This window comes from Macaca nemestrina, chromosome 7, assembly GCF_043159975.1.
Source record: "Macaca nemestrina isolate mMacNem1 chromosome 7, mMacNem.hap1, whole genome shotgun sequence".
Lineage (NCBI taxonomy): Eukaryota > Metazoa > Chordata > Mammalia > Primates > Cercopithecidae > Macaca > Macaca nemestrina.
Genome location: NC_092131.1, coordinates 75,224,444 through 75,243,649, shown reverse-complemented (window position 1 = coordinate 75,243,649; position 19,206 = coordinate 75,224,444). Strand labels below are relative to the sequence as shown.

Here is a 19,206-nt window from a genome sequence, read left to right as displayed (position 1 = left end):
GGCGCAGTCCGGTCCCAGGTCCCAGGACCCGAGTCGGGAGGGGCTTCCATATGTGAGTTTAAAGGCGCGGGGATTCACCTGTGAACCCTGGGGTCTGCACTCCTGTACGTCCGTGACTGATGCAGATGCTCCGGCTTTGGGAACGCTGCTGAGAGCCCCAGAGCCACAAGGTGCTTGTGCTGTTGCTGCGCCGCCCACGGGGCTCTTGGGCCAGCGCACCCCCCACCCGCATTGATTTCCGCTGCCCCCAAGGAGCTCCCGGGACTGTGTCCTGCCCCAGCTCGCTCCCGTGGCCTCCCAGTTCCTTTTGCTGTTTCTTTCTTTCTTCCTGGCTGCAATACTCCAGAGAAGGGAAGTGTTTGAAACTGCAACTGAGTGGCGTTGTTGCGCCGGCAGCGGAGCCTTCCAGTCCCCCAACGAGAGCGAGAGAGAGAGAGCGAGCGAGCGAGAGAGAGAGAGATTGAGAGAGAGAGAGAGAGAGAGAGAGAGAGAGAGAGAGAGAGAGACAAGGGGGGGTGTGTGTGTCTGCGTGCGAGAGAGCGCTCTGGAGCAAAGCAGCTGGAAAATGCCCAGAAATACTTTCACAGCGGTCAAGCTGGAACCCCCTGCGTGTCCTCCCCTTCCCCGCTCCTCCTGGCCTAGACCCCGCGCCCCCCGCCGGGAGGGTGTGCGCCCCACCTGCCACCGGGTGGCTCCGGGTGGTAGAAAGGGGTGACGGGGGGGCGCGGGTGGTGGCGCGGGGGTGAGAACCTGGAGGCGGCGGGGCCCTGGGCCGGGCAGCCCGCGGGACCGCGCCGCCGCCTCCCCCCGCCGCCGCCGCCTCCCCCTCCTCCTTCTTCTCCGCCGCCGCCGGTCGCCTGTCTCCGCGCCGGGCATGCCTCGGGAGCCGGGGCGGCCCGGGCCGCGGGCGCTCTGCGGCGCATGGACGGCGGCGGCGCCCGGCGAGCAGCGGGAGGAGAAGGCGCAGGCGGCGGAGGAGGCGGCGACCCACGCCTGGGAGCACCGGCGGCGCGAGGGAACGACCGGCCGCCGGCGAGGCTCTGGCCCCACTACTTTTCCGTAGCCTCCCCGCCTCAACAGCACGGCCGCCGCCGCCGCCGCCGCCGCCGCCGCCGCCGCCACGGCCACGGCCACGGCCCCAGCCTCGGCCGCCGCCCGCCGGGCAGCCCAGAGCGCCGCGCACGGCCGCACTCTCCCGCCACCCCACGCACACGCACACCCCCGCCCGCCCACGCCCCCCACCCGGGAGGGGGGAGAAAGGCAAAAAGTAAGAGAGGAAAAAAAATAGCAGGAAGATGGCGCCCACCAAGCCCAGCTTTCAGCAGGATCCTTCCAGGCGAGAACGGTAACACTTTTCTGTTTATTGAACCTGCCGCCGGGCCGCTGCTCCCGCCGCCGCCGCCGCCGCCGCCTCCGCCGCCGAGGGCCCAGCTCCGCCGCCCGCCCGCCTCCTGGGCCGCGAGCCCGCGGGGACCTCGTCTGGGCGCAGCGCTCGCCCGGGGCCCCGCGCATTGTCCCCGCGGCGGCTGCGGCAGCGAGCGGCTCTGGCGGCGGCCGGGCTCTCTGAGCAGTCGCACCTCCTCGGCTCGGCGAATAGAGTGACTCGCTGACAAAAAAAAAAAAAAAAAAAAAAAAAAAAAAAAAAAGAAAAAAAGAAGAAAGAAACAGAAAAGGAGAAAAAGAAAAAGAGAAACAAACAGAGATGCGAAGGCGCTGCCTTGTGACGGGAGCAGCAGCGAGGGTGGGGGGCCGGGGATCCCCGGGGCCGCCGCAGGTCCCCTGGCAGCTGCTCTCGAGGAAGGGAATAAGGCTGGGGAGGGGGAGGGAAGGCGGCGAGCAGGGGGAGGAGGCGAGGAGCAGGAGGAGGAGGCCGGGGGCGGGGAGCGCGGAGCTAGCGCCAGGCCCGGAATGTGTCGCGGAGGGGCCGGCTCCGGCTCCGGCTCCGTCTCCGCGCGAGTAGCTAGGCCGGGCCGAGCCCAGAGGAGCGCGGCCGCCGCCTCGCCGCCTCCCCGCCTCCCCGCCTCCCGGGCTGCGCCCTCCGCTCGGCAACTTGTGGGTCTCCCGCTCTGCCCTCCGCTCTCATCTTTCCCTCCCCTCCATGCCCCTCCCAAAGGAAAAAGAAAAATAAAGAAGAAAACCCTCAAATCCAAATAAGCAAACAAACAGCGAGATCCAAAATGTGTCAGCAGTTGGAGCATCTATGCCCCGTTAGTTACTGTTTGGGGATCTGTGTTTTAAAAAGTTCCTGGTGAGAATTGCATATCCAGGCAAGGGGCTCAGTGGAGCATGTCTGTTTGAAGTTAGTTAAACTAGTACAGCCACAGGAAAAGGGAGTTTGTGTTCAAAATACCCGTAACTGTCCTACGTGAGTAGCATTGATAGATTTTCAGAGTAACTCAGCACCCCCTCCCCATCACCACCAACGTGGTTTTCCCTCCTGCTGTCCACCCAGCCTACTTTCTTTGGAATCCTATTTACTATTAATTGGCAGCGTTAATGACATTAATTGTATATAGCATATTGGTTTGAGCAAAGTGGATATCTCTTTCTGTCTCCGAAGAGGAAAGGCGCAGTAGGAAGCATGAAATGTTACCCATTGATTCATGAGGAAAACAAATACAGTCAGATATATGCACCCCCACCCGCAGCAGGCGCGTTGATTTTCCTCACAGGCTTAAGTGAACTTGAAGACAAGGGGTGTGCTTAGTTGCAAGATTTAATTATTATAACATAGTTTTATTTTTGATGCAACATAATATTTAACCTATAGCTTACATCAGAAGACGATAAGGAGATATTCAGGCATCCATTCATTTAAAAAGCTTATATTGTACTGTTGCTTATTTCTTTCATACAATAGGGAAGGCAGAATTGTCAGGATTAAGGAATACTTTTGTTTAGTAGATACATAATTGACTAGTTCTAAACGCGAGATGATTCTGTAAACATCATGTATCAGGGAGTAAATCATACAAAATCCAGTTTTTAAAGATGTTAAATGTGTATAGCATTAACTATTGCTCCCAAACTGTAGAAAATCTGATAACTCATATAGCTAAAATGAGCATTTACTTCTTAAGAAGTATCAGTGTTTCATGAAGAATTCACATATTACTTTACTCTTGTAGTAAAAAAAATTTCTCAGAGCGTTGTGCAAGGATTTTAAAAACTATTTTTTATCTAACATGAATACTTTTTGAAATCAGAAGTTTATAATTGGTTCCCCCCCTCTCCCTCCCTCCCTCCCTCCCTCCCTCCCTCCCTTCCTCCCTTCCTCCCTTCCTCCCTTCCTCCCTTCCTCCCTTCCTCCCTTCCTCCCTTCCTCCCTTCCTTCCTTCCTTCCTTCCTTCCTTCCTTCCTTCCTTCCTTCCTTCCTTCCTTCCTTCCTTCCTTCCTTCCCTCCCTCCCTCCCTCCCTCCCTCCCTCCCTCCCTCCCAGTTGTGTTGTTAATAAATGTATTTACTGGGATGGCCCCAGTAATCTCTCTAGCAGAGGCCTATTTGTGTGCCATTTTGGGAATTTCTCTGAGATAAGAATCTCAGAGATAGAATTAATTTCTAGAGGAAACTTCATAGCCTGTGCATGAGTGCTTTCTTTATCACCTGTCTCCATTTGGCATTCGAAGAAGGTAAATCAAAGTGTGCGATTTGTTATTCTGCTCCACTTGAGAGCTGAACTAAATAACACTTGGTCTGAAATTCTGATTGAAGTTGTAGGAGGATATACTGTATTTAATTTAATGCCCTTTAATAGCATCTTCTTGTTCAGCTTGGATGCTGTCATTTTAAAGGTTGGATCTGAGAAGGTTTAACCTGTATGGAGAAGGAGGAGTAACAGCCGGGTGCGGGGCAGAAGGAGCACTGTAGAAGATAGGAAGGAAGGAGTTATAAACTAAGCCTTTCAAAAGGCAGTAACCACCAACTTGGCCCCTTATCCAAACAGTTGTTTTATGCCCCAAGGGTTCACTCTGTTATCAGGGTTTTAAATGCTCTTAACACTTTAAGTGTAAACATTACACATGTAAGTTGATTTGGTTTTGTAATGAGAAATGGGAAATCAGATGGTTTGTTCAGGAGGGGGCTGTTTTTCATACTACTTGCTTCAAGTAAGTGAATAATTCCACCTTTATTTGCACATTGTGCCTAGAACTTGTTGGTTAATAGTAGTATTTCCCTGTAGCAGTTGAACACAAATATGTTTATAAAAGATGACTTTCTGTGGATATGTTTTAAATAGTATCCTCCTATTTATTTAAAAAAATGTTTTCCAAATCATTGATTTCACAGAGGCATTTATGGACAATGTATTCTTTACTGCTTTTCAAATATATTAGTAAGCAGAAACAGAGAAAAATATATCTTTTGAATTGTCTCATTTATTTATGAAATATCTAACCTGTGTAAAATAATTCAGTACCAAAGTCATTTCCTTATAGTAATGTTTATAATGTAAATTTCAGAAAAATAAGCTCATTCTTGATAATGTCTTTGGTTACTATTTAGTGCTTCTTAAATTTCTCTGAGTTATATATACAGAAAGTGCCTCTTTAGAGCCTGAAAGAACAAGTTGAAAACCTTGTGTACATAAACTTGTTTGATTTTCTTTAAACTCCAATAGACTGCAAATTATATAGCGCTACCACAAAGTTTTTCTACTATGTGGATGTATAACCAAGAAAATTAGACAGAGAGAAGTGTCAAGCATGTGATATGCCCATGCTGATTTGCAAAGCATATCCCAGTAGCACAAGGCTTTTGGTTGAAAAAGTAAAGGTGGTGGAGACTGTTTTTTGGAGGTATTTCTATCTACAGTATAAGCTTAAATAGGGATGATAAATGATTATATGCATTGTCTAACACTTGCTTATATATATAAATAGCTCCAAAAGATTGCTTGAATGATAATCGAAAATATGAAATAGGATGGCCTTCATATCACAAGGCCAAGGGTCTACAAATGGAAAAACTGAAATAATGAAATATTTCCAAGGCAACAGACTGTCAACAAGAACTGTAATGCATGGGCATATCATGATCCACCAGAGAGGATATTAGATCGTATAGCTCCAGAGCCAGGAGTTATAATGACCTTTATTATTATGTAAGGCCCTCCCACATTACAACATCTTTTCAGATGTCCAATTTCTGATTTATGAATTGAAAGGCATATAACTACTCCACATGCACAATATGCTAATCACTGGATTTGATTCCTTACAGTGAGCAAATGAGCAAACCTGAATTCAACATTATTTGATACTTTTTTTTTTTTTTAAGTTACATGAGGTATTTTCAGCACCTAGTAGTATTATTAGTAAGGTTTTGGTTTCTGTGTCTTTATATAGTCTTAAAAATATGGCTAAAAGTGATGTGCAATTAATATCTCAGTAATGAATTGGTAAGACTTATACTGTACTTCAAATATAATCCACAAATTGGAGTAGTTTGATAATTTTAGTCATATGAATTTTGATTTTCCCCTGTAATTCTTCTACCCAATGGCTGCCCCTATACTGTAATATAGCTATTTTATGAGAATGCCAGAATACCTGTGAACCACCTTACTCCTTTTCCCTGCCCCAGATCCTGGTCTGGGATTCAGTGGTATGTTAAAATTGTGTCTGTTTGAAGTGGGACCTGCTGCTAGGATCCCCTGCTCTGTGGTGAGGTTTTCTATGGCTTCTGTGAAGCAACACTTTTGGGGAAGCATTATTTATTTTCTTAAGCTGTAGGTCTTCATATTTGGGGATTTCTTCTTTCTTTTCTGCCTCTTTCTCTCTCTGTCTCTCTCTCTCTCTTTCTGTCTCTGTCTGTCTTTTCAGAGTCTTGCTCTGTTGCCCAGGCATGCTGGAGTGCACTGGCACAATCTCAGCTCACTGCAACCTCTGCCTTCAAGTGATTCTCCTGTCTCAGCCTCCCAAATAGCTGGGATTACAGGCACATGCCAATACACCCAGCTAATTTTTGTATTTTTAGTAGAGATGGGGGTTTCACCATGTTGGCCAGGCTGGTCTCAAACTCCTGACCTCAGGTGATCTGCCTGCCTCAGACTCCTAAAGTGCTGGGATTACAGGCATGAGCCACTGTGCCTGGCCTTTATTTGGGGATATTTATGGAGAGTATATTACAAAAATTTCAAAATCCTTTGAATGCTTTCCTTTACTAACTTCCTTAAGTGCTTTACTATTAATAATGACCTTAATGTAACGTTAATCTGTTTTTGTTTTTCTAAAATTCTAGTAAACCTGTATCTTATGCAGAATGTCACTAAATTTAAAGAAAATTAACCCACATGAAAGCAGAACTAGCCCCCACCACCTCCATGCTATGTTTACACAGTCACTTTTTCTGCTTATAACATTTAATCACTCTAATTGATTTTTAAAAGTTCTGCATTGTATTGGGGCTACGGTCTAACTTCAGGTGTTTTATAGACATGTCTTTAACTGCTTAGGATGAATAAAGCTGAAACTTAGTAACTAAGTTAGTATGTTAAATTTTAGTTGATTAAATATTATTCTTTAAATTTTAAATGCTATCAAAATTGCACATAATGGAATATGTGAAACTTTAAATATATAAATCTATGATTAGTAAGAACTAGAATTTATGGGAAAATCCAATTGTTTGCATTCGATGATGTTAGTATTTTCCTAGTAAATAGTAGCCTTTTTTTCCTCCTCATTGGTCAGTGTAATAAACCAACTGTAACTGAATGGTATTTTTACTGCGCTGGGCCTCATTAGTGTGAATAGGATGTTTGCACTATTAAGTTTGATAGAATAGTTAGAAGAATGTGTGGTAATATTAGTAATACTACAATGCAGAAACAGGACATGGCTTAGTAAGAATAAAGTAACTGCGACTGTATCTGAAATGACTAGGGCAGTGACAACATTAAGCAATAGTTGAAGTTTTCTGTATGCATTTGTAAAACATAGTGTCTTGGTGAATTAATTGAAATGCTGTGGTCTTGTATATGAAACCAGAAGAAGCAAGATAAAGATCTTATGTTATTATGGCCCACAGTTCTCCTGGCCCTAGAATGTAATGATTGACTGGTTTTTTCATTCAGCTTCATTTATTGAACCTCTACTGTGGACCATGGTGATGCGTGCCAGGTACAGTACTAAATATATACCTTGTAAGAGCAGTTGCTTTGGTTATAGGCTTGCCCTTCTATTGGATATATAGAATATTATAGAGAGCCAGAAGACACCCTTTTCTAAAAGAGTAAGAAGTAATGAATTCATAGAAATATAAGGCTTTCTTTTTTCACTTCTGTTAGCTTAATGTTCTGGGAGGATAGTTATTCAATTTGGAAACTATTGTAATTAGTGACTATAAAGTGGTTAGAGGCTCCTGGAGGAAGGAGTGAGAAAAGATACTGTATAAATTGAAGTGAAATTATAGCAAATTTTATAAAAGTTATTTTGATGAGATTTAAAAATAAAAATAGTATATGATGATGATGATTATATAATATAAACATTGGACACTGCCATGTTTCAGACACTATATTACATGCTTCACAATAATTTTCTCTTTAGTTTCCCCACTGACCTAGGAGGGAAATGCTGATATCCCCATTTATGCACGAGAAAATAGAGGTTTAGCATTCTCAAGGAAGGTGATAGAGTTAGAGACTGAATTCAGGTTTGTCTCTGAGGTGAACTTAGGCAGTACAGTCTTTGTAGAAACGTACCTGAACACCAGTGTGGAAGGGCCTGCGTTTTCAGACTTTCCAAACTCAGAGATTTCCGAGCCAATATCAGAGAGTTCCAATGGCAGAAAGACCAATTCACTGTGGGTAGTGAATGATAGCCCTGTGTTTTGGTCCTTCATCAGATGTTTGGAGAAATACAGTGTTTATGAAATTAGAGAAAGAATCAATATTGAAAGCATCGTTACCTCACCCTTTACTGTCCCAGTAGTTTTGTGGGCAAACTCCATAGCTATACATACTTTAGGGCAGATTTGTAGCTAAGTGGTGTCAGAAGAATCAGGTTTCCATGTACATCTGCCTCTTTGGTCACAGCATGTGAAGTTCTCAAGGCCCTCTGCTCATATAATTCATGGCTCAGAGTGTGCCACAAGTTTGTCTAAAGATTATAGTTGAAGCATTTTTATTTTGTAATACTTTTGCCACTGGTTGTGTGGAAACAGTCTCATAAGGCTTTCTGAATAACTCATTTTAATACCTAACTGTATTTCTGGACATTATCTTTTGAAATTTATAAGGATTTGTACAAGTTGGCCTCCTGCCAAATTATCTGGCATTATAACAGTGGCAGCAAGCATTTATATAGCATCGTGTGCTAATAAACAGGTACTTTTCTAAGAGCTTTACATGCATTCACTCATTTAATTAAAAATATGACATGTTAAAATGGACCACAATAAATACATAAATGGTAAGTTATTATTTACTCCCCCATCCCTGCAACACACACACACACACACACACACACACACACACGCACGCACACACGCAGAGTCATCTTCAAGAAGGGAAAGTTAGGCTTTGGTAACATTTTTTTCCTCTAAGCCAGGAACCCTAGGGTCCGATACATAACAGTTCTTTAACAAAAACTGTACTTTAGGAAACTTTGTAGCATGTGACGTGGGTGGGTGTTCATTGCAGAATATATGCAAGATTGCAGTAGTAGACAAACATGCCACAATATTACATTTTTGGATGTAATATTGTCAACTAAATAGCTTCTTTAAAAATAACATGTATAATAGAAATTTCATGCTTTAAAGGACTGAATAAGAATTGCTTGAGTATTTGTGGTTGCAAGGTAATTGCTTGTGTATCAGATTCATTTTTTACCTTCAGCAAATATCTTGTTTATGAAAGGATAAGTTGCCTTATAAGATGTGGCAAAGAACTTAAAATTTAGAGGGTTGTTTTACTGAAATATTGAAGATAAAAAACAAAAGTCAATAGGAAGCATTAAGTGAAAAATAGACTACAAAATTTTAAACAGCCGTCAGATCATCTTAGAAGAGATTACATCTGATTACAGTATTATATTATCATCAGTATTCTAATGCAGAATTAAAGGACTGTGAGTTGGGTACCTAGTATAAAACATTAAACTTACAAATCTTAATTGCATATTTTGAAAAGTAGTGTCCCACGGCATTTTAAGACCACTTTATAAACTTATAGGGCATTTCAATAATATTTCCTCATAGCTGATGAACTAGGGCGTTTTCATTTGTAAGATTTATAAAAAGAATTTTATTATAAAGAATTTAATATTGAATTAAGGGTCATCTGTGTGTGAATATAGATATAATTAACACTCTCTTCCCTAAATCTCTGAATTTTCCTTTCTGCTAAAGTAACACTGCGGAAAAGGATGCTAGCTCTAAACTTCATTCAGAAGCACTTTAACTCAGAGAGATGGCAGTATTTTGATGATGGCAAGTGGAATGATTGAAACTGTTTGCAGAACTTCTCTCTGTGGTCCTAGAAAATGGAGACATGAATGAATAAGGATATTTTATTAACTAGTATGTATTGTGCTGATGGAGGGGACATTTTCCCTTTACAAATATAATTTATTCATCAGAATCCACTTCTAAAAACATATATTCTATTCATGTATATGATTTTTTAAATTATACAAGATTTTTGTATATAGTGTGCGCAGCTTATATATAAGTCACATGATACATATATATACACTGTTTACAACATAAATTATATATAAAATATAAGATATACCATGTTTGTGTATGTCTATCTGAAATGGAAAAATGTTACATAGATATCTTGAACATTATAAATGTCTTACTTTAGATTGAGTTACACTTAAATGTATGCAGTGGATTGGTGACTTTTTGTTTTCCTAATGCTGTAAGGAAAAGTAGGCTCATCATTTTTTTTTTGCACATTTTTATTGTTCTGTGTAAATGTAATTTGTTAATCCTGTGAAATTTGTCATAGATAAATTTGCTTGGATTATCTTGTCACCACCGTATCTGCATTCTTTTGTTCATTGCTTATTCATAATTTAACAGTCTGGCAGTGAGCCTTTTTGGGATGCTCACAAAAGATATATGACCTCTACCAGCTGCTACTATAACCTGCAGAATGCACAGCAAGACATTAGAAACGTGAGAATTCCTCTACTGATTAAAGTGCTCTTCATTTAAACAGTCTGTTCATAAGAATCTCAGGAATCTCTTGCTACCAGCAGTTTTGATTTTTTTCTTCCTAACAAAATTAGTTCTAACAATTGAATCTTCATTTGCTATGAATTTTTCACATTATCCAAAGGAAGTTAATTTCTTGAATGCTGTTTCTTCTTTGTAAATAAATACTTAAAACATTTATATTTGGGGGATGTCAAAGTTGTCCAAAAATGGTTTTATTGGGCAACGAGGAATGTAGAGTACATATATTGCATCCTAATCTTAGAAGAAATGGTTGGTTTAATCCTGTCTGAATCTAAGAACTTTACAGTTTATATTTGAAACACTCCATATTATGTAGTATGTAGCAGACATTAAACATAAAATGTTACTTGAAATATAACCACATCTTTAGGTTTTCATTATTCTGAATTAGTTTAGCATATGAATTTATTCTTTTCTCTCTCTTTGCCTCTCTCTTTCTGTCTCTGGAAATCAGCAGATCAGTTTATGAGCAATGGTTAGCTTTTGCGTCTCTCCTGTGCAGGCATATGATTACGGTTCAAAATAATTCATCGCTAATCCATGCAGTATTGGTTCATCTCCATCACTCTGTTCTGTGATTAGAGCCTCAGGCCTGCTGCCTTGCTTTCTGCCCTGATTTTCTTTAACTGCAACCCTTGTTTTAATATAGTTCTGTAGTCACCACTCTCCTACCAGCCCCTCTCCATTCCTCATATATATCGATTGCAGTAGATTAATATTTATTTGAAGCCATTTTTCCAGACTTTGTGAAAAATGTATTCATTTCTTACTGTGACTCTTCATCTAAAGGGAGAGGGGAGAGGGAAAATGTAGGGCTCAGGTATGCAACTCTTGGACAATAAAACTATTGCATTTCCAGTCTTAATTCTTCGCTATGGTCAGTGTATTTTACTTTTTACAGAAATCAGGAACTTTAGTTTCTTTAAAAAAATTTTATACAGAGTAAGGCACAATGTTAACAGTTTAACTCTATGTATTTCTAACAGTTCTAGAATGGCTTTCTGTATTTTCTAAGGACATACTACAGCCAATGCAATCACCATAATATACATTGATCAGCTTGCATTGAATATTTCCAGACAGGGACACTAAGCTATCATTTTCCTTAGCATCAGAATTTGCCAATTTTACCAGAAGGTCGTCTAACAGATTTTAAAAAGACTTTGTTTCAGATCTCAGTAGTCCTGTGTTCCTTTTAATAATTACTTTAGTCTCATTGTAGCTGTGTGTTTGAAAGTGTAGGTCAATGAGGATGATTGCATTCAGAATTTCATGATCTGTGTAGTGGAACAAATTGAAAGCAAAGCCTGTATCAATCACTGTGAAGGGAGGGTTAATTGTTACCGCTTCTCAAGCCTCTGGACAGATAAACCAGTAATGAAATACTTATTGCTCTGATATGTGAATGCCAAAGGATGAAACAATGGAAACAGAAGCAGTCTTCAGAGATAACCAAACAGGCAAAGAGAAAAGAATAAACTAGATGAAAGTATGGAACTGTGTACTGCATTAACTCTCTTAAAGTAATATTGTTTTTAGTCTCCTACCCATATTTTACTGGCAGGTTAGGGCAGTATATATCAGGTTGATAAAGCCAAATAAGAATATAAATGGAAACCATTCTTTCTGTTAAAAATATAAAGGAAAAAAGTAAAAAATCCAGTCCTATGCTTTATATGAACTCTGTATATTTTATAAAAATAATTATTTTATATTACTAATTATATCACTGTTTAAGGTATTCTTTTTAAAAAAGTTAGTTATGCTACATATATTAAATTTATATATGCATAGATGTCTTAATTCTAGAATGTTTTGAAGGATTGTCTTTGAAGGAATTTTGGAATTTTTGGTTTATTATACACCAAAGTATAGAGGAAATAGTGTAATACATATAGAAATAGTAAAATAAGAATTAGTGTGGCAAAGAAATCATGAGATTAAATACATTTAACCATTTCTTCCATATGAACTTAACATTTAAACATCTGTTAGTTACTTATATGTTGAAATATATGCAAAAATATTTAGCCAAATTGAAGTCTTAGGTCCATGACAATCATCTCAACACAGTGGGTAGTTCTGAAAATTAATGAGAATGATAATACTGTAAAGACTGTTCCAGAGTTTGCCCAAATTCATTATCTAAGACTCTTGTTAAGAACATCTCAAAGAATTTTAACCAGGAAAATATATTAATGGTTCAAAAGCATTTTCAAAGCCCTGAATTATAAAAGTATAATGGAATTATATATGCAAGAGTTATAGTTAGCAGCACAGATAACAGAAGCATTATAAAGGCATATTTTTCCATAACCTTTACTGCTCTTGCCTGTGGTTTCATCCATAGGGTTTAATTTCATACAGCACATATATTATTGATTTTAGGATGAGAAAAGTCAGGATCATTTAAAAAATAAAACATAGGGAAGCTTATAACTATAAAAAGTTGGGTATATCTACATTTCAGCATCCATTTCAGATGTGATACAACTACTACCTAGGTAGAACAGTCTTAACAAAAAGAAATAATCTTCCCACGTCTTTGTATTTACCTCAGAATGTTAAGAATTTCCTGAGGCCTCAATCTGTGCCGTATGGATGTGGCTGCATAGCAACTGAAACAAATGATTGGCCCATAGCCCTTTTTATGATAGTGACACCACCCTCTAGCTAATGTGGTTTAGTATATTTTAAAAGATAACTGTAATAGTATTGCCATAACGTTGCTGAATCAGGATTTTTAAACTGCCAGTAAAATACACCAGGACAGAAGTTAGTAGAGAGCTCTCAAAGTCAAGATGCTCCAAAGGGTGTCAATCTTTGTGTACAGCAATGGGCCGGCAAAAAGCAAGAGTTCCATTACTCAGTAATAAATGTGTACTTAAGACAGAAGCCCATGGATATCGAGATTGTCAGGGCAATACATTATGAATTACCACTGGTTACTTGCTGCTTGGGAACTAGTGCAGCAGCATGGAATGGCATAAATCCTGGTCACCAGTGTTAGTCTTCCATTATCTTTGTAGGAAGTTGTATTCTACGTAGGTTCTTTAACCTTTGAGAGCCTCAGTTTCTTTATTTGCATATTGAGTTGCTAATACCTACTTCCAGCTGCAAAAATCTATGATTATGTGATTTGAATTATGTGGACATATAATATAAAATAATGAGATGAGGTACTATAAATGGCAGATTGTTTTTCCAATGGCATTAACATTTACAAATATTCCATATTTATAAAATGATTAAATAAATTTTTTATATCAAATATGATGCTTGTCATACAGATTTCAGTCCATATAAAATATAGGATGTTTAAATATTCTTCTTCATAAAAGCATCTTTGAAAGGAAGCATCTTATTTCAAGAGTATCCAGAGGACTTTGCAATGGAAGCAATGGGATGCCTTAAGTTAAATTTTAAAGTGACTTATGATGCCATGACTCAATGTAGCACTAAAGAAAAATACTAAAAATGTTTGGAGATAAGTACATTTGTTTGTTAAATTCAATTGAGACAGTAGAAGAACTCTGGAAATATTGGAAAACTAGATGATATACCATGAAGAAGGAAGTTAACAATGTAATATTTGATGGACAGGCAACTGCTTAAGGGAATAACTAATCTCTGAAGATTTTGTGTGTTCCTAAAACATTTATAGAGGAATAAATTCTGTAGTGAGATATTTACCCAAACTACAACAGTTATTTATTTCTTTTTAACCTTGTTTTTAAAAAGCACTTTCTCCTAATTCTTCTCCTTTACTCGTAAAGGTGAACTGATTTGGGGTTTGTAGTGCAGACAGATTTAAAGATTTATGAGTAGGTAAGATTTCTTGCATCTAGTAGATTAATGACTTTTAAAATAGAGGTATCACTTATTTATGTTTTCTTGAAAATTCCCAATTAATGATACTTAATAGGCATTGCATGTATATTTTCATAAGATGATTAAACTTTTTGCTTAATTTCTATATATGTGTGTAGATTATACATATGTCCTGTGTATCACATGTAGATTAAGAGTATTTCATCCCTGTAACTATGTAGTTATAGCTCTTGTCAGCAATAATGGAATATACCACTGATAAAATATTGTTCCCCAAAGAAATACTCAGTTCTGCAAAAGGTAATGTTCTATTTTTCCATTATGAAGACACTTAGGAAAATGTTTTAAAACGTTATAATGTGTACTAGACTTCTGTAACTCCTTTTCCCCCTCGTCACTCATCAAAACTCTATTTTCCTGAAGCTAATTTTGGCTAGGTACTAGAAGATGATCTGATTAGAACAATTCAGATTAAGGGGTGAAGTTTGTTTGAATTTTTAAAAGGAGCCTATCATAACAAACATGTTTTCAATTAATAGAACGTGAAAAACCTTTAGTGTGCCCTTCCTTGTCTCCCGTACCACACATATAGATACATTAGTCAACACTTTGAAGTACCTCCCCTGGAAACAATGTCTCATAGTGACATTGTTTTAGAAAAAAAAATTAATTTTATCACAACATTGAGTATAAAAATGGGTGAATGTCATGAATTGGGTTAAATACATGTGTTGTACATGTTTTCATTGGTAACCATATTTGTCTATCTAGTTACAAGTCACTAACTGTGGTAAAAATCTACCACCAATGAAGAAATTTAGAATTGAGTGATATGTAGTGTCAACCAAAATTGGAAATACATGTGGCTCATCCCAGCACTTTAATCACAGCCTAGGCAGGAGAATGGCTTGGGCCCAGGAGTTCGGGACCAGCCTGGGCAACATGATGAGACCACGTTTCTACAAAAAAATAAAATCAGCCAGGCTTAATGGTGCACACCTGTGGTCCCAGCTACTTGGGAGGCTGAGGGAGGAGGATTGCTTGAGCCCAGGAATTTGAGGCTGAAGTGAGCTATGTTAATGCCACTGCACTCTAGCCTGGGCGACCGAGTGAGACCCTGTCTCAAAACAAAACATCAAACAAAAAGCAAACAAACAACAACAACAAAAAACCCCAAAACAACAACCAAAAAAAAAAAAAAAAAAAAAAAAAGGAAAGAAAAAAACAGGGTTGGAAATACCTGCTCAGTGCTGAAATAGAATTTAAACTTGGGATTTATAGATGGCTATAGTATTTTTTTGTAGAAAGGCATCCATAGCAAGTGTTTTAGACTTGGGTTGAACCAAACCACATTAGACTTCTCAAGATCTGGTCCCTTTCTGCCTCCTGCAGCTGTTTTCATTTACTAAGTGTTGTTCCAAGGATAAACACCACGCTGTATTCTGCTGCTATTCACTTGTAAGCAGCTTCTATTTCATACATGGTCACAAAGACTTTCAGTAGGCCCTGACTGAGTGGGGCGTCTTCTGTCCTGTGGTCTATCAGTGTTGCAGTAGTCTAGTGAATGGGTTTCAGGAAATCCAATAATCTACTGAAACAGCATCTTCATACCATTTTAACAGTGATTCTAGGGGGTCTATTTTCCCTAAAGATCTATGTCAAGAATTGTGAAGGATCTTAGATTTTACTCTACTTGCAAGCCAACAAGTTGGCCTGCTACACTTTAATGAATGCTGGGTCGGAGACGAAGGACAGTGTATTACTCACAGCATTAACAGTAGTCAGAATATTAGTGTGTAAGTTAATTATCTGAGCCCCAGTTCCCACAGGGTAATAAAAAGAGGGTCAAATGATACCTGCACACGCAGTAGTGCAGTAGGTTGTGTTACAAGCGGACACTTGAGTTTAGGGAACCTGAATCTTTTAAAACAGGCAGTAAACATGTCTTCCTTACTCTGGAGGAGGACACTGTGTCTTCCAAGACTGTTATCTGTACAGCCTTAATTAATCCTTAACAAAGGACAGTTAATAGTACTTTATCTGCAAGATGTGAAGAAATGTGAGAGACATAGAGACTTGTCTCTCAACAATCTGAACCACTAAAATGAGGATTATTTTAGAGGGATGAGAAGACCTGATGGTGGCATAGTCCTGTAGTTGAGAGCTGCCTTGAGCTTAATGCAACACAAAGTCAACAATTCGGAGAGAAAATGATGAAGGTTCCAAATATGTAATCTTCCCCAAATTTCTTAAGCATGAATCATGTGGTGGAGTACGCCAGGCTTGTTTCGGTTTAGCTGATTCAGCAGTGGATGGGTCCTAATGCTGTTAATGTATTCCTGTTCTCATGTCTTCCGTTGTATCACAGTAGGTGTTTGTCCTCTTTTGTAAGCATGCTTGGTTACAAAAGGCTTGGTCAAAAGAACCTGTGGCTTCTGGTCAACTCAGATTCAATTTTAAAATTAAGCATTCACCTACAATCAGTGTTTGTCTTTTGTAAGCATGCTTGCTTCCTGGTTTGTTCTATTTACCCATAAACTTCAACTTGTTTAAAGTTCACCTTTTCATCTTTACATTAGATCACTTAAATTTCTCCATAACCCAATAAGATAGGTTCTGTAATATTTCTCCTTTGTAGATGAGGTCATAGCTAGTAAAGTTTTGAAACTGGATTTAAGCCTCGGTCTGGATTGATGAGATGACATTCTTTTACCATGTTAACTACCTTCTGACTCTTGTAAAGTGGTTTTCTAGTTCATTCTTTCTTCTGGGGCCCCTCCATTTCCCCACATAACCTTTCTACATCATACTGTTTTTCCCTTCCCCATACCCTTCTCCTAATCCCAGTATGAGGCTGGTTGACCCTGTAACTCTCCTCTTCTATCTTACTTTTTAATACCTCCCATAGACATTGTTGGTATTAAGCATTTTTGCACTCTCAAATTGTACTAAATCATCACCTTCCTTATCTTCTGATTCCATAGTAACTGTCCTGTAAAGCTAATGATTGCAATTATAACATAAATAGGTTGACCAAAAGTTTGATCATGCCTAGCATAATGGTGAGGTATTACATTAAAAGATGGTTATGAGGATATTACAGTCTTGCTTAGCAAGTTGTAATCTGTAGTTCTGTTTCCTGCATAGTTTATACAATCTTTTCAGTTGTGAATAGACATGCATTTTGTGAATTATGGTGGTATGGGCATTCTTGTGGTCATAATATATTCCTACCTTTTGCATGGAGTCACACTTTTGTATATACCATAATTTGTTATTCTAGCTCACTTAAAAGGCTTGATCAAAAGAACCTGTGGCTTCCGGTCAACTCAGATGCAATTTTAAAATTAAGCATTCACCTGCAATCAATGTCCAGTGAGTTGACATTTTGCTTTTTCCCCTTCTAGTCTTCTAGCTCAATGTCTGTCTCAATAGGATATAATAATGTATATTAATATAATTTAATGTAAATTAATTATCAAAGTATACTCTAATAAGTAGTGAGATCACACAGACCAAAATATACTTTGTTGGATACATTGCACAGTCTTTCTCTGCAATGGGACTACTTACATAAACGTGAGTCCAATATGTTTGGAAATCATGCTAAGACATCAAGCTGTAAGATACTCTTGAAGAGGTGACAACATAACATGGAAATTACATGTCTTTTGAGAAGCTGATCATAGTTCACTGTCAGACTCTATTGCTAAAACTCAAGATATCCATAACCAATATCGAGGATCATTAACCAAAATGATGGATGATGAAGAAATAAAGTATAGTCTTTTTCTGTACTTGTCTTTTTACATAAATTGTGACCTTTCTAGAAGGGAACAAATTGGTCTCCATTTTGCACCCCCAGTGCTGAAACATCTCCCTGGAACAGAGTTAGAAAATGAAGGAATAAATGAATTTCGGTTCTAATTCTGCCTATTGATATTTACATTTCATCCCAGGAATTTCCCATATCTGTCAAAAATCTACAGCTACACATAACATGCCCCATGATCTCAGATGTAAAAAAGAAATTAATAGAGAAATATAAGCATTTTTCAATATATATTTTTAATGCTTAGTAATTCCTAGTGTCTTTTGGGTTTCAAAGTTGAATTGTTTATATCCTATGTTGTGGATTCCCTGAAGATTATACCCCTGTAACTCTACAGAGAATAGTTTTAGATTCAAGATGTGTCACAACTCTCTATTAAGCAAGGAATCAAGAAAATCAGTTACAACCACATATACCATTGATGGTTTTTTTTTTTTTAACTTTCAAATGATACCACCAAATAGATGAATTCTGGAACAATGAATGATTTCAAATTAGAATCATATTAAACCCATTTTATAGTCAATTATAATTCCATAAAATTTGAATTCCATTAATTCTGTATTTCACAAAATTGTACCAATAATAATTTAAGTTGATTAGGCCAAAATTGAAAAATTCAATCATGTAAAATAGAACAGGTAACAAAGAGGGCTGACAGTTTTTCTAGGGATTTCTCCTCTGGTGGCACAATTCAGTCATCACATGGCCTTGTGTATATAGTACCTATAACACAAATCTTTGCACTGAAAATATCATGCAAGGATACGTGAAATAACCACAGATTAGCTCCTCACCATGATTGATTGATAGTGGTGAACATTGTTATTTCATACAAACCAATAGTGAGCTAAACCTTGATAAACTTGCTTGAACTTAATATATTAAATGAAATGAAATCATTAATAGCTCCAGGGAAAGAGTGGATCAGTAGTTCAAATATACTTATTCCTTTCTCTCTTTACTCTGGACATAGCTTACTTTCTCCAAAGTTTATAATCTGTAGACACTGAATTTTGTCTTTAATGCATATTAGCCTTATTCAGACATGTTGACATATGTCTTGAATACATGTTGGAATAAAATTTAAATACCAGTTTATTAATACACAGGTAAGGAAACACATCCACTTTTCCGAAACCCAAATTACTTTTGATGTGTTTATGTATATACCTAAGTATGTCTGAAAACACATCTAAAATATGCCCCCTCTACACACCATGCAAATATAGACAGAGGTCTGCTCTATAACATAGTTAGAAATTCTGTTCAGTGTTAATATTGAAAACTCTATCTATTGGCCAAAACCTTTCTATTTTTCCAGTGAGAGCACTGAGTTCCAGAAACCAA

The 19,206-nt window shown here is 38.7% G+C and overlaps 1 protein-coding gene across 13 annotated transcripts in view; it reads left to right on the top strand.

Moving 5' to 3' along the window:
* LOC105477952 (neuronal PAS domain protein 3) overlaps nucleotides 1–19,206 on the top strand; it is an 861,371-nt gene that overhangs the window by 3,299 nt on the left and 838,866 nt on the right. For 6 of the 13 annotated variants that reach the window (XM_071099313.1, XM_071099314.1, XM_071099312.1 and 3 more), the window contains exon 1: nucleotides 849–1,345. The exons of 6 other annotated variants lie outside the window; for them this stretch is intronic. In XM_071099313.1, coding sequence (XP_070955414.1) covers nucleotides 1,296–1,345 — 50 coding nt within the window. In that variant the 5' untranslated portion in view covers nucleotides 849–1,295. Of the gene's footprint in view, nucleotides 1–848; nucleotides 1,346–19,206 lie in introns of those variants that run through there. One more of the 13 variants, XM_071099306.1, reaches the window with a different exon arrangement.